The 14,980-nt window shown below is 42.4% G+C and overlaps 1 protein-coding gene across 1 annotated transcript; it reads right to left on the reverse strand.

The window, feature by feature from the left end:
* Nucleotides 1-44: 44 nt before the first annotated feature.
* LOC118393416 (zinc metalloproteinase-disintegrin-like brevilysin H2a) lies at nt 45-13,545 on the reverse strand. Its single transcript, XM_035786063.2, has 22 exons — nt 13,381-13,545; nt 12,120-12,199; nt 11,848-11,924; nt 11,480-11,558; nt 11,301-11,377; nt 11,024-11,207; nt 10,692-10,754; nt 10,373-10,444; nt 9,870-10,039; nt 8,038-8,119; nt 6,719-6,852; nt 6,267-6,444; nt 5,312-5,401; nt 4,642-4,837; nt 3,860-3,965; nt 3,581-3,737; nt 3,370-3,456; nt 2,520-2,613; nt 2,169-2,277; nt 1,921-2,008; nt 1,724-1,813; nt 45-1,612 (listed from the first exon to the last, which is right to left on the reverse strand). The coding sequence occupies exons 1-22, from the start codon at nt 13,436-13,438 to the stop codon at nt 1,583-1,585; spliced, it is 2,301 nt and encodes a 766-aa protein (XP_035641956.1). The 5' UTR covers nt 13,439-13,545; the 3' UTR covers nt 45-1,582.
* Between the last annotated feature and the right edge of the window lie 1,435 nt (nt 13,546-14,980).

The following is a 14,980-nucleotide window of genomic DNA, read 5'->3' on the forward strand; positions in this document are numbered from 1 at the left end:
GTTGTTTATAAATGTCAAAGTTCGACATAAGCAGGACAGTCGTGTCAAAAATAAAAACATTTTATGCCTGACATGTTAATCAGGTGGCATATTTTTACAATCCGGGAGAGAGATTGTGGTTACAGAAAAGGCTGTTCAAGTAATGGTATACTGTAATAGCAAATCAGACATGTTCACACACAGATACAGTGCCTTGCAAAAGTATTCAGAACCCTTGGATTTCACTTCATTTTCTTTTAATACATTCCGTACTAAATATATTGTTGCATAAGTATTCAGCCCCTTTGTTTAGTCAAGCCTAAATTAGTTCAGGAATACATTTAGGCTTAACATGATTTTGGAATGACTAACCCTTCCTCAGTCCCCCATACATACATTTTCAGGTCCCTCAGTCAAGTATTGAGTTTCAAGCACAGATTCAACTACAGAGACCAGGGAGCTTTTGGAAAGCTTTAAAGAAGGGCAGTGATTGATTTGTTAGTTACCAATCTACCAGACATTGAATAAGTCTTTTAAAACATGGTTAATATAATACTGTGGATTATGTATTAAATCACCCAGATACAGTCATCCAGGTGTGTAAATATCTTAGACTTCCCCAAGAAGACTGACAGCTGTAATCTATGCCAAAGGTGTTTCTACCATGTAGTGACTCAGGGAGCTGAATACTTGTGCAACGACTATTTTAGTTACATTTTTATTCATCTTAAAAAATACTTGACTTTGACCGTGTATTTTGTGTTGATTGCCAAAATCCAAGGGGTCTGGATAGTTTTGCAGTTGTATTCTCAGTCAGACTGTGGCTGCAGAGTTGCAGTTAGTTGTGCAGCATTTAAGAATGTTCCATAAAAAAATATTTTAAAAAACTGTAAATTCTTGCTCACTAGAATTCCTAAATCTAAAATTGAGTTACTTTATCAGTATTGAGCATGTGTATTTTTTTTTTTATACTGAACTTTAGTCAGCAATGGCTGTGCTCAGGAAATCTTTGAATTAATACAAAATATTTACTTTAGACTCAGTACTCAGTCAAAGTCAGGACTATACAGTCACCATTGATAAATGTAATAGTACGAAAATAAATGGCATATTATCACATACTGAACACTCACTCCCTGACATGGCAGTGACAAATAAATGACAGGTATAAAATTAATACTAAAAAGTGTCATTTTTTAAGACGTTCCTCGTAAAGAGGACTCCTCAGTCCATTCCATATTTGTGACTATACTGAGTTTACCCATCATGCACATCATTGGCACAAACACATTCCTTGGGCTTCATAGGTAGCCTGAGTGCCAGTCTGTTTGTGCCATCATGCCAATTCCTTGTCACTCGTTGTCATGCCAAACACTGAGCAATGGAGTTGGCCAGAGAACAAAGAGATCTGGGACCAGGCTTTTTCAGAAGTGGTGGCAGAGCCAACTTGTCTCTAGTCTAGGGTTCTGTCAAATTATCCCAAAGAAGTGAAGTCTCTGGACTGACTGTGCACTGGCTGGCCTAGCAGTTGTGGCCCTGCATTTGAGGTCTTGGTAAGGGTTGAGATCCTCATGTTTCCACTCTTCTCCTTTAGATGTTGACATCAGACACGTGGTGGTGGTGGTCTCAGAGCCTGAGAGAGAAATATTTACTTAATACTAAATGTTATTCCCATTAATATCTAAATGGATTAATTCACCTATGTGCCATTGTAATATCTAAAATTATGCTAATAGTCTCTTACCTGTCGTGCGGCCCTGAAGTCATAGACCGGGACTTGTGATTGGTTAGCAGCTGGAGGGGGTGGGGGCGGAGCTACTTTTGGTCGCTTGGGCTGGAAATAGTAAAGCTATTCATAAATAGGCAACAGTGCACGGACACAAGAACCGTATCAACGAAGACCAACATTGAGATGATATAAATTAAAAGGTATTTCATTACCTGCTGTGGCATAGCTTTATTTTGGCTGGGAATTGGCAGTTTATGGATGTGGTTGTCCACGTCATGGCTTTTCTTCTGGGTATGGTGGCTGGTGGATGAGCAGACAGATTTGTATTTTTATCCAGGAAGTCCCAATGATGTCAGAATACATATTTTACAATGGAGACCTGACAATTGAGTACATCTTAATGTATCAAAGAATTCTCTTGGCAGTGAATGTTTATATATGCCCCGCGTGGTGGACTAACCTAGGCAGAGTGGGGGACTGTCGTCGCTTCTTTAGGAACACAGCCACTGCCCCAGCAATAGCAGCCAGAAGCAGCAGAGGGACTGTCACCGCAATGCCAATCACTCCTTCTACAATCACACAGAGAGGTTGGCAAGGTTAAGGAAAGGTCTATACAGAAGTTGAATACAATGAAAACACAGACCAAACCTATTGGCAAAACTATACATAAAGATGCTCAAATTCCTGTAGTAACATAAATTACTCTAGCAATATTGGAGTAACATGTAAATAAAGTAAAGGCTTATCCCTTGTATCAATTGAAACTTTTTTTTTTAACACGATTTTCTGATTTATGTCTTTAGGGGCCTACCTCTGGAGAGGCCCGTGAAGCTTCCATCCTTTGTATCACAGCCTGGAAGTGACCATCCAGGGTCACACTGGCACTCCATTCTGTGATTACACACCTGCGGTGTCACAACACAGAAATGCATACATTATAATAAAGGCAGGGGTCTTCAACCTTTACTTGCCTAGGGAACCCCCTCCCAGGCAAGCCGGCAACACCATAATACATTAACAAAAAGGTGAATGATAATGTAAAGACGAAGTAATCAACATTTTAAAATGAATAGATTTGGTAGATAGTTTTGTTATTTTGACCTTCCCACATACATTTTTTTTTTAGAGGAAGTGTAAATTCTAACAGCCTATCAGCATGAAAGGTAACCCCAAACACATTTTTGCTAAGAGCAGCTGTTTAGCTGGTTAAACAAAGGTTAGCCATGTGTTGGCAAAAATGTATGTCCAAGTCAAGAAAGCTTACCAGCAGCAAATTGCCGTAATGGTTGCGCTTTCAAAGCCTATGTCAAATAATCCAGACAGTGCAATTGGCTCCAATGAGTAATTTGCTCAATATTTGGAGTTGAGAATTTAAAAATTGACATCATTAGAAAGAAAATATTATCCTTTTCCTACAGTAGGTATGTAATTCAAAATTAGTTTGGCTTTTTCACCAAAAAGAAAGCGCAACCAAGAAACACTTGGAGGAGAGACGTCCAAGCAGAGATGACAAAAAGCAGCCTCAACTGGTGAGGCCTGGAAAATCTTGCCTCAAACCGAATGAGATGGAGAACATTTGTCAATGGCCTATGCTCCTTATTAGCAGTGTTTCTTCCTGAGCTCACAAATACCAAACCAGAGACAGGGGGTGCTGTACTCACAGCATGTCCTTTGCACCGTGCTGAGCAGTTGGTGGCTTTGGGTCCGTAGGCCGTCTCGAGATCCACACACTCGTTCTCGCTGCACACCTTAGAATAGAAGACAGGAATGGGCACAAGAATAAATGAGAAAATAACAAGGTACACATTCAATTTGATTTCATTTCTAAAAACTAGAGGTAGCCCCAGTAGCAACAGACAAAAGTAACCTTACCTTCCCATCATTACACTTGGTCCCCGTGTTCACCTGTCCAAAGTCACTGGTGTGATCACCGTAGAATGTGGCTTTGCAGTCGGAGAATTTCACCATGCGACCATAGTTGGGGTCATCATTACCGTTCTTGCAGAAGAGTTTCCCGCACTGCACATCTCTACAGAGGAGAGCCACAGGAGGGAGTCATATCAGTGGCATGCCGCTTAAATAAGCAACACCACAATCTGAGTAGTAAAAGCAGCCTATTGAAATAACATGGTATTGCTCGTTAGGCCTCACTGGCTCTGGCAGGGGATGAACTGGTCCTGTGAAGGCCGTCTGCAGTAGGCATAGTACAGTCCTCTGGTGTTCTGGTTATAGCAGTACGTTGTTGCCTTTTCAGCAGCTGAGGAGGGAATAACACCCAATGTTACACAATGCATTAGAGTATTTCAGCAAGAAAACACCCAAGTGTACGTTTAACCATTTATTAGAACATATTACAAAGCATAGTCTAGGCGTTAGGGCGCTGCTCCTTCAGGGTATCTGCCAGAGCGAAGCGTCATATGAAGATGATAATATAACTACAGGCAGTGAGCACAATATATATCAGATACCCCGATGGAAGAAACAGAACCCACAGGTGGAGGCTGGGGTGGTGGTGGGATATCAGAAACCGTAAGCATAGCGAGTAACAGCTAGTTACAGCAGCAAATGTAGCAAGAGACACCAGGGCATGGTTGCGCATGACATCCGGCATTGAAGAAGCATTTTTATAATTGGTGAAATTTAAATAGCATGTAAGTAGAGTTTGAATCAAATTGGTGCAATATCTGCTGATACGACCACGCTCGTGTTTCCCTTCTGGGCTGAACCACCAAGGGTCAAAAAGGCTGCAACAACAAAAGTTAATTTTTTCCAGACTTTAAACATTCGCATTAGAATACACTTGACTTGACCATTTCATGACAAAAAAATTGATCTAAAAAAAAAAAAGACCAGAAGAGCTAGCTACCTCCATCACCTGATCTGATGAGAGGTGACTCCGTGATGACGAGAAAGGGAAATGCTTTCACACTTACATGGGCCATACATTTTCACACACTGGTCATGATGCTGTGGACACTGGCCGTTGCGGCAGTAGCCCCTCCCTCTGTCACAGGAGATCCCATTGACAGAGAAGACGTCCTCAGGACAGACGGCTGAATTCCCTGTGCAGTACTCCGCTAGGTCACAGTCGTCATGTTTCCTTCTGCACTCTGTGGACGAGGCCATGATCTGTGGAGAGTGGTTGTTGCTATGTTCACTATCACTAGCTTGTTAGTCTCCCGACAGTCATGAGTATAGAATGTATAGTCTATTAGCTTGGTGAAGGAGATGTGAAGCTGCATCTGTACTCTGAATCCACTCCGATTGCCGAAATAGAAGATTAATTTAGCCTGGCTGACGCGCAGATCCACGTGTACACCGCGAGTTGCTTTTGCCAGACTAGTTCTAAACAAAATACGCATTCAAGAGGATTTGTTTTCAAGTGATGACATGGAAAATATTCTGCTTCCACTAATTCCATTCCTTTTTAAGTTTGATCAAATAAAGGAATGCAAGTGAAATGCACTTCGAGTATTAAAAAGCCTTTGACATAGTTATTACGTGTCTGCTGCATGTTCCCGAGAGGGCTGTAAGAATCAAAGGAACACATCCGGATGTCTAGAGCAGACGGAGAGGCATGGTGGCTATGTGGTCGGGTCTCACCTTACAGTCTTCACAGCACTCTCCTGCAGCACACTCTGAGCCTTTGGTCAGTGTGCAGCTGGTGGCATTACAGCAAGGGTTTGCACACTCCTATAACATCAACATCCTACATGTCATTATGATGATGCTATGAGGGGGATCAGAAAGTTATTAAGGAATGGAGAACATAGAGTACGTCCATCCAGTGTGTAAGTTGTCTCAAAGTCAAGCCACTACGTATGTGTAGGCTTTAACTAGATAACTTGGGGTTTCCCCCACTCCATGTTTACCTCTAGAGTATTATACCGAAGTAAGACACGTTAACTAAAACAAACATTATACCCTAGTAGGCTGTGAATAGGAATTACAAGCATCTGATACAAACACGACTTGGCAGGAGAGGTGTAGTTTAGCAAGATAGTTACACAAAAATATGGTATCTTGTCCGACTGACTTAACAGGTCTGGACAGATTAACGTGAATGAACTGCTCTGCACACGTAACTCCCTCTGACTGGAATGTAAACAGATGTTCATGGATTGTTACTTTCAAAATGTCCTTTACCAGATCACCATATAGCCATGACTATCGTACTATGTGTGGAAATGTATAGACTGCAATGTCTGGAAATGTGAATCATGTAGTGAATTTTATCATTGCATTACTGCTATGTTAGTACTCATTTGAAGAGACATTCCCAAACTGGGTAAATATGTATGTTTTTCGAAGGCTGGTGGTGGTGGATATATATATCAGGATAGGCCTGTGCTTGTTAAAGGCATTCTCCATTTTGCCCCTAGCTAAGGAAAACAGGCAAGACCATGCACGTAAATCTGAAATGTTATTCCCAGAAATTTAATGTAATCACTTGACATACTTGTATTAACTCCACGAGAACAAACTTTTGTCTGATTTGATTGCTACATTGTTGATCTAAATGGTGGGTAGATGGAATAGAATGAGAAGGTTAATTCACCTCCAGGGAGCCACAATCACACTCCTCTCCTCTCTCCAGAAAGCCATTCCCACACACTGGGGTCGATTCCACATTTCGGTAGTCTGGCTTGTTCAGTAGGCACTCAGGGTTACGATTATTCAGGAACTGGTCATAGCTCAAACTACTGCAGCTACTGAATGACTTTGGGATATCCCAGCTGAAAGGAAAAACTGTTAAGTTACCCATAAGGTAATTTACTGGCTTTCAATATAACCACTGTAGCACAAACCACTGTGCTGTCCAAGGGGTCAGTACTGTATGGCTGCTCTGTGTGTGTTATGAGCAGAGAAAACAATGCCCGTAAGTATTCTTTAATACAAGTTCCCTCTTGCTTGTAAAACCGCAATTAATCATATGGTTTATCATTGACAGCATTCCAATCTAGTCACAACATTATATATCTTGAAACTTTTCATAATAACAGTCCTTACCTGAGGGCCCCAGCCATTACACAGCTATTCCCAGAACAAGCACAGACACTGGAGTCATCGTGGTTCATGCCCAGGTTGTGGCCCATCTCGTGGGCCAATGTGGCCCCCACAGCTATGGCCCTGGGGTTGTGATCCTGTAAGGAAGTAAATAGTTAACATGAAATAGAATTGACTGTGTTTGATGACATGTTCTATCAGTGAAACTAACCTGGATGAATAGGTTAGAGATTAAATTGATATAAAATGACTGCCACTGTCTCATTCTATCAAAATGCGCTAAGATCTAATCGAGCTTCCTTTTTCTGATTTAGACATCTTGTTCTGCATGTTGGTTGATTAGATAGTTAAATAGCAAAAAGCAACTTCTCCTTTTGAAAATTCCTAAGTGGCTTTGATATGAGTCAGAAACATTTATTCTACTGTCAAACTTTACTACAAAGTGTAAATAGGATACTTTTGCTCATAAAATCTGTCTCGTCCTAAACTGAGATTAGGGGAAAAAATTGTGTGTTACAGAATAAAGGGTACGCAACTTTTCCCCCCTTGGGTTGGGTTTGTTTAAATCCTGCACAAAAGCCCACAGCACCGAAATAATCATCAATTAATAGCGCAGCTGCGTGCAACCCGATCGCAATGCCCAATGACATTCGATATCCCTATGGGGCTATTTAGGGATCATCAGTAAATTACACAATGTACATGGGAAATAAAAATGATGTCAATAGCTCCAAATTTCAATGACTTAAAAACCTCGAACCAACTATAAGTTGTAGAAATTCATACACAAATATTGAAAACATTTAATGAGACAACTAAAGTTGTGCAACATGAAAATATTGTCCCATTTACATTGTGTAATTTATTGATGGTCCCTAACTAGACCCAGAGAAGTCTTTAATGACTTCTCTGGGGCTAATGATTACACTTTTCATAAATGTTTTCCACATGAGTCATTTAGTAGATGCTCTTATCCAGAGCGACATAAAGTAGTGAGTGCATATATTTTTTGTACTTTTTTGTATTCCTGTGGGAATTGAACCCAAGAACCATGCTCTACCAACTGAGCCACATGGGACCGTAAAAATACATATCATTACCGTGCCATTTTTCTCACGACTATTTCTAAAGAAATTAATCTTGCAATTCAATCTCCTCCCTTTCTGCTTTGTAAATGTCACATTTTGAATACTTGGTAGAACCTCTCCATTGTCCCATTTTACTTATTCAATTCCTCAAGCAAAAAACGATCCTACGTCCACATTTCAAATAATGGCAACTTATTGTGTCGGCAAAATGTACACCTAATGAATGTACTTTACCTGCACCACCCCAGCAGAATGACCTGAACATAGAGTCCCGATAAAGGCCAGACCCACCGTCGATCCCTCAAAGTCAATGCCACTGAAACACAGGGAACAAGAAACATGTCAACCCCACATACGTATGTATTCATGTCAGCCACAGTGTTTTTGTGCTGCCCATTTATTCGTTGTTTTTGTTTGTTTACTCATGGATTTGCGACGAATGGGGATTACTTTTACTCAGGATGAGCTACTGAATATTAGAGACACATTGCCAGCTGTTTTTGTTCACAAACTTTTGTCCTCAGTCACCAAAATACTGATATTGTATCTGTATGATGTCTGTGGACTGGGTATGTGTAATTATGTACTGGGTGGTTCGTGCCCTGAATGCTGCTTGGCTGAAAGCTGTGGTATATCAGACCGTATTCCATGGGTATGACAATTATTGGAATTTTTTAACTGTTCTAATTATGTTGATAACCAGTTTATAATAGCAATTAGGCACCTCGGGGGTTTGTGGTATATGGCCAATATACCACGGCTTAGGGCTGTGTGCAGGCACTCCGCATTGTGTCGAGCAATAGAACAGCCTTAAGGCGTGGTATATTGGCCATATACCATCCGTCCTCAGGCCTTATTGCTTTACATTTACATTTACATTTAAGTCATTTAGCAGACGCTCTTATCCAGAGCGACTTACAAATTGGTGCATTCACCTTATGACATCCAGTGGAACAGCCACTTTACAATAGTGCATCTAAATATTTTAAGGGGGGGGGGGGGGTGAGAAGGATTACTTTATCCTATCCTAGGTATTCCTTAAAGAGGTGGGGTTTCAGGTGTCTCCGGAAGGTGGTGATTGACTCCGCTGTCCTGGCGTCGTGAGGGAGTTTGTTCCACCATTGGGGGGCCAGAGCAGCGAACAGTTTTGACTGGGCTGAGCGGGAACTGTACTTCCTCAGTGGTAGGGAGGCGAGCAGGCCAGAGGTGGATGAACGCAGTGCCCTTGTTTGGGTGTAGGGCCTGATCAGAGCCTGGAGGTACTGAGGTGCCGTTCCCCTCACAGCTCCGTAGGCAAGCACCATGGTCTTGTAGCGGATAATATACTTGGTGAGTAAAGAAGATTATGATCCTGATGTCAAATACCCATGTTATGAATTCTTCAATATGAGTCTATCAAGAATAACAATGTTCCAAACCAAGATGGCCTAATCAGGTGACCATCAGCTGACCCTATAAAGGTGTCTGACAAGCACACACTAAACGAGAAAAACAATTTTTACGCCACTTCGATACCGCTACGAACAGAAGTTACCTTTTTCGTAGCATGTTAGGAGAATTAGGGTTAGCAAAAAATGATCACCTAACCTGCTACGAAAATCACTTCCGGTCGTAGCTGTATCGAAGTGGTGTGAAAAGAGTGTCCCCAAACCAAACATTTCATGGTTTGGCAGACATTGGAGGACTTGCGTTCATGTCCAAAGTGAATATCTGCCTCTTATTTTATACTCACTGTTTACCTTATATTCAACCATGAGTGACTCACAGAGATGAAACACTTAAACCAGTCAGAGATAGAGGTGAGGACATTTAGACAAACAATTCCATTTCTTTGGCTGAATCCTATAGTTACCTGATTAGATCTGTGTTGTGGCCTACCTGATGACGTGTGTATGTCCAGGCCTACCCAATGAGGTGTGAGTTGGGGCTTACCTGATGAGGTTTGTGTTGGGGCCTATCTAATAAGGTGTGTATGTCCAGGCCTACCCAATGAGGTGTGAGTTGGGGCTTACCTGATGAGGTTTGTGTTGGGGCCTATCTAATAAGGTGTGTACGTCATGGCCTACCTGATGAGGTGTGCGTTGTCGTGGGGCTTAGTCTTGACCAGGACATTGTTCCTCCACGTGGTAAAGGCGTCCAGGGTGGCGCCAGCAGGGGCGGTCACTGATATCTTATCACTGTCTGACCACACCTCCAGACCAACCAGGGCAATAAAGGTGTTGAGGGGCTTATACACCTGCAGACAGATTTGTTTCATGGTTAGGTTCAACTTTTCCCATTAAAACAATTAGGGGTGGTTTAGCAGAACTAGGTCTAATCGGTGTCCTGGAAACCATTACAGTTCATTGGAAAGCAATGAAAACATCGAGCGGTTTGAGTTGAATGACCTTCATAAGGCAGAGAAGCAAACAAGTACTGTCCAAGCAGAGCCAGAAGATCAAAAAGTTGTGGTGATAAACGGATTAAATGTGAAGGTGTTTGATATTCGGTTACCAGGCCAACAGGGACACGGTGCTGTAAGGGGATCTCGTAGGTATGTAAAGCTGGCATCACCATGTGACTGACTCACCATGTTGACAAAGTTAACCACTTCAAATATCCTCTTACGCAGCTCTCCCCGATTACTCTCCATCTTCTTGAACTGAAACGGTATGGATGCGATATGTTTTAGTGTGCACGCGAGAACAACGGACACCCTGTCACGATGCATTGCTCACCAATTAGATATGATTATTAACATTATTTTATAGATATTACGTTGCTTTCCTAAATATTATTTGGTCAAAAATATTGGCCAAATAAATGATAAGAATGAAATGTTGAAGTTTATTGTGTTGATTCGGGTAGAGGTGAGGCACTTGTGTTTCTGGTGTATTGTCAGTTCTTACCTCACGGTTGTCTGCAACGAGGACAAGCTCAACATATTTTTGCTGTTGAAGTATAGATTGACCCTAGTAAACAGGAAAACGTTGTGGTTAGAAGTGGAGGGCGCTAAAACCAACGTGAGTTGAGGTGCAACCAAAAAAGGATTGGGATCATCATTGAAAAGGCTCAACGCTCGCTCACCACTAAAATCTCCATGTTACATTCACGCAAAGTTAAAAAGGTGTTGTTTCGGTCATCATTGGCCTTCATCAGAACACATCATTTCCTGTTAGGGAATATCAGACTGTATTTAACTAGGGACATTTTAGGCGTATTCATGGATTGGATGTCTTACTGAGGCTCGAGAACGGCTCCTGCTAGCAATGAAAGGGTAGTCTTCGTTCCAGGTAGAATTAGTGACTCCACACAGCATAGGCTTGGAGCTCTGGTCCTCGTATTTTAGCACTGCGTGATCCCCATCATCCCCCCCTGACAGGGGCTCAATCAGGTACCTTTGGGCGGCCGTTCTGAAATATCCACTAAAATAAAAACACACAATAGACATTATACAATCGATTTAGGCGATGAAATAGTGTTTCACTGTGGACTAATAGAAATGTAGTGCTGCCTGCCTGAGTCCATCGCAGGTGCTCATGCTGACCGTAGACTCACTGTCATCCACAATACTGCCATGATAGTAGCAGTGATCCTGGAGAAGAGAATTAAGTAGAAGGCGAGGTTAAAGGGCATTAATCAAGACACTTATAAACAGCCTACGGCTACCTATCAAGGGTATGTTCTAATCACTTACCATATCCTGAGGCGTAGAGGTGACTGGTGTGCCATCCTCAGTGTAGTAAGTCTCACTATAGTCTTTCGTGAGTAATTCCCTGAGGGGATTTTTTTGTTAAAGTTATTTATTACATCATTTCCTTAGACTGACCTACATGTTCAAAGGAATTCATGAGGTGATAACAAAATTCATGTTTTTAAAAAAATATATATTTGAGGATGCAGTGTGTGGCTACAAATGGCAACTAAGATAAGACTGCGGAAAGACAGTTCTCCACATAGTGCCGTTCCTTATTTAGGGGAAAGAAGAAGCATGTGATAATCCTACTTGTGTGAGAGGTCAACATTTTGGAGAATGAGATAGGAGTCTTTTGCCAGAGTACATACCTATTCTTCTCCAGATGCATCTCAATGTCTCTCCCACCCACTCTCATTGCATACTTCAACATTTCTGGCCTGGATGACTGAGAGAGAGGATTAGGATTAGTTGATACCATAGATATAATCTCTCCTCAGTATATTAACATGGTCTCTTATACCACTTTGTTACAAGCAGTAAACACAATTGTTAACAAAGAATAGGTTGGCATTGATGTCTACAGAGTACTTCACAGCAAAACAGCTCCTGTGCAGGAAGGAAGAACAGGAGACGAATGTACCTCGGTTTCTCTTTTCCGCAGAGTATGTAGTCTGATGGGTCGGACTACCTCATAGTCTCCTTCAAGAGGACCATGACTCACTGTGGGGAGAGAACGTGAGGGATAGAGAGAGTTCAAGAATGGACCCTATTTGTCTGTTTCCATTCTATTCTAAACGTGTCATAAACTGAACCTTGTTTTCAGGCATTGACTGGTCCATTGGTAAGGAACAGTCCGATGGCAGCATAGCAGTGTTTTAACCCTTGAACTACAGCAGTATGACCCCAGCTTTCCTTATATTCAATGCATTTCATTCATGTTTACACATTGTCTAATAAGACTACAGTATGAATACCTCAGGTACATGATGAACACGGGCTGTTTGACCCTCGTTAATGATCATTATACTAGGTGCTGTTTTGTTAGAGAGTGTTTGTCAAGGGCTGACACATGGACAGATGTTTTTTTGTTTTTCCTCATTACCCTTTCTTGTACTCTGTCAGGCCTGTTTGATTTGTACTTGACCTTGGCCCATTGAGCCATGATTGGGCCATAGAGGAACATTGGGAATTATGTCATTAAATTGGTCATCTCGTTTCCAGACACTTCCACAGCACAAGGTTTTGACATATGGGCGATGTCCACCACAATCAGTTTGAGTTTACCAGATAATGCCATAATCTCTGTCTTGTCATTCCATCCATACTGCACCCGGTGTGTCATAATTGACTAACACTACTAAAGTGATGTTTCCCAATAGTCGCTTTGAGAAGGAGACTTGGCTAAGGATTTATCACTATGAATCAGTGATTCTTGACTGTTGTAGTGGGAGGTTTTGAAAGGGTTGAGGGTGCCTGAGTAAAAAATAAATCACTTAAACTGTAAAAACACAGTAGAAAGTGATTAAATAATTTAATCTCTGAACAATTCTTCTTCAGTCAGTATTTTGAATATAGTGCTATTTGCTGTGCTGTTCAGCGGATTTGGTTGATTTGTGGTCTCTAACTTATTAACATCAAGAATATGGGCATAATGGAATTATTGACAATGAAAAGGTGGGAATGTTGTTCCCTTGTTATACAATTGCTACATTTACTATCAATATAGCAGTAAATATTTTAGCGACTTTTCTCTCTGTATCTATATACTCACTGTATACTCACTGTATACTCACTGTACTGTTAATGCAACCAGTCTGAATAAAGTGCCCTTTGAATATGGCTGACTAGGGCTTAACCTGTGCCATTGTGCTGTGAGGAGACGGGTGTATCCAATGACTTACCTGAGAGATTGAGGGAGGCAGTTAGGGTAAAGATCCACAATAGACGTGTATGTGTCATTGTCGAAGTGCAGACAGCTACTGAAACACAAGTGATGGTCTGAGGGGCTTAATGGGTTACCTGGTTGCATGCTCATGTGATACCATCTACAGGCCACACCTTATTGGGCGGCCCCAGCATGTCAGTGATGGAGTTTGTTTTTCATTGCCCAGTGGTGTTCATGGCCACTTCCTGTTAGTCATAGCTAGTGTACACACGACTTGCCTGTGTTTCCCAAATGGCACCCTATTACCTATAAAGTACACTACTTTTGACCGGTAGTGCACTATAAAGTGAAAAGTACTGTATGAACACATGTATTTACTTAGTTAATCTCTGTAATGTTGTGACTAAGGGTACAATGAGAATATATATATATATATGGCGCGTATGACAAATAACATTTGATTTGGTATCTATCTCGATATATTTTTCAAAACATCGTACACATTTAAACAGAAAATTTAAATGACATGTAAGCAATATTCACCACTTACCATACTTACCAATCAATGAGTCATCATCATGTTATTATATTATTTTACTCATGTGAGTCCTGTTGTCCTCATGTAAGGTGTTTTTGTCTGTTAGGAGAAACTAACCTTTGAAAGTAAAATAAATACAAAATTGTGAGGAAAATATAGCACCACAAGAGGGCAATCTCTCCTCATAATACCTCAGGCTCTCATGCCAAGTGAATCACTGCAGTCCACAGTGGAGCTCAGCTCAGCTGCCTGCATGCTCTGACTGCCTTTCTTCCTGCTCTGCCTCCCTGCCTGCCTGCTCTGCCTGCCTTTCTTCCTGCTCTGCCTCTCTGCCTCCCTGCCTGCCTTTCTTCCTGCTCTGCCTCTCTGCCTGCCTGCTCTGCCTGCCTGCTCTGCCTGCCTTTCTTCCTGCTCTGCCTCTCTGCCTCCCTGCCTGCCTGCTCTGCCTGCCTTTCTCCCTGCTCTGCCTCCCTGCCTGCCTCCCTGCCTGCCTCTCTGCCTACCTTTCTTCCTGCTCTGCCTCCCTGCCTGCCTCTCTGCCTGCCTCTCTGCCTACCTTTCTTCCTGCTCTGCCTCCCTGACTGCCTCTCTGCCTACCTTTCTTCCTGCTCTGCCTCCCTGCTCTGCCTCCCTGCCTGCCTCTCTGCCTGCCTCTCTGCCTACCTTTCTTCCTGCTCTGCCTCCCTGACTGCCTCTCTGCCTACCTTTCTTCCTGCTCTGCCTCCCTGACTGCCTCTCTGCCTACCTTTCTTCCTGCTCTGCCTCCCTGCCTGCCTCTCTGCCTGCCTTTCTTCCTGCTCTGCCTCCCTGCCTGCCTCTCTGCCTGCCTTTCTTCCTGCTCTGCCTCCCTGCCTGCCTCTCTGCCTGCCTTTCTTCCTGCTCTGCCTCCCTGCCTGCCTCCCTGCCCAGGCAGGTCACCCGTGATACAAGTCAGTATTCGACGTCCGTTCATGTCTGAGGACGTCGGAAGTTGATGTGGAATTCAGCAACTAGGGGCATCAGTGGGTGCTATTACCTTCAAGTAAGTTTTGGCGTTGCGGACAGGGATGAGGTATGGGTGTAAGCAAAGGTTGCACGT

This window comes from Oncorhynchus keta, chromosome 14 (assembly GCF_023373465.1).
Source record: "Oncorhynchus keta strain PuntledgeMale-10-30-2019 chromosome 14, Oket_V2, whole genome shotgun sequence".
Taxonomy (NCBI): Eukaryota; Metazoa; Chordata; class Actinopteri; order Salmoniformes; family Salmonidae; genus Oncorhynchus; species Oncorhynchus keta.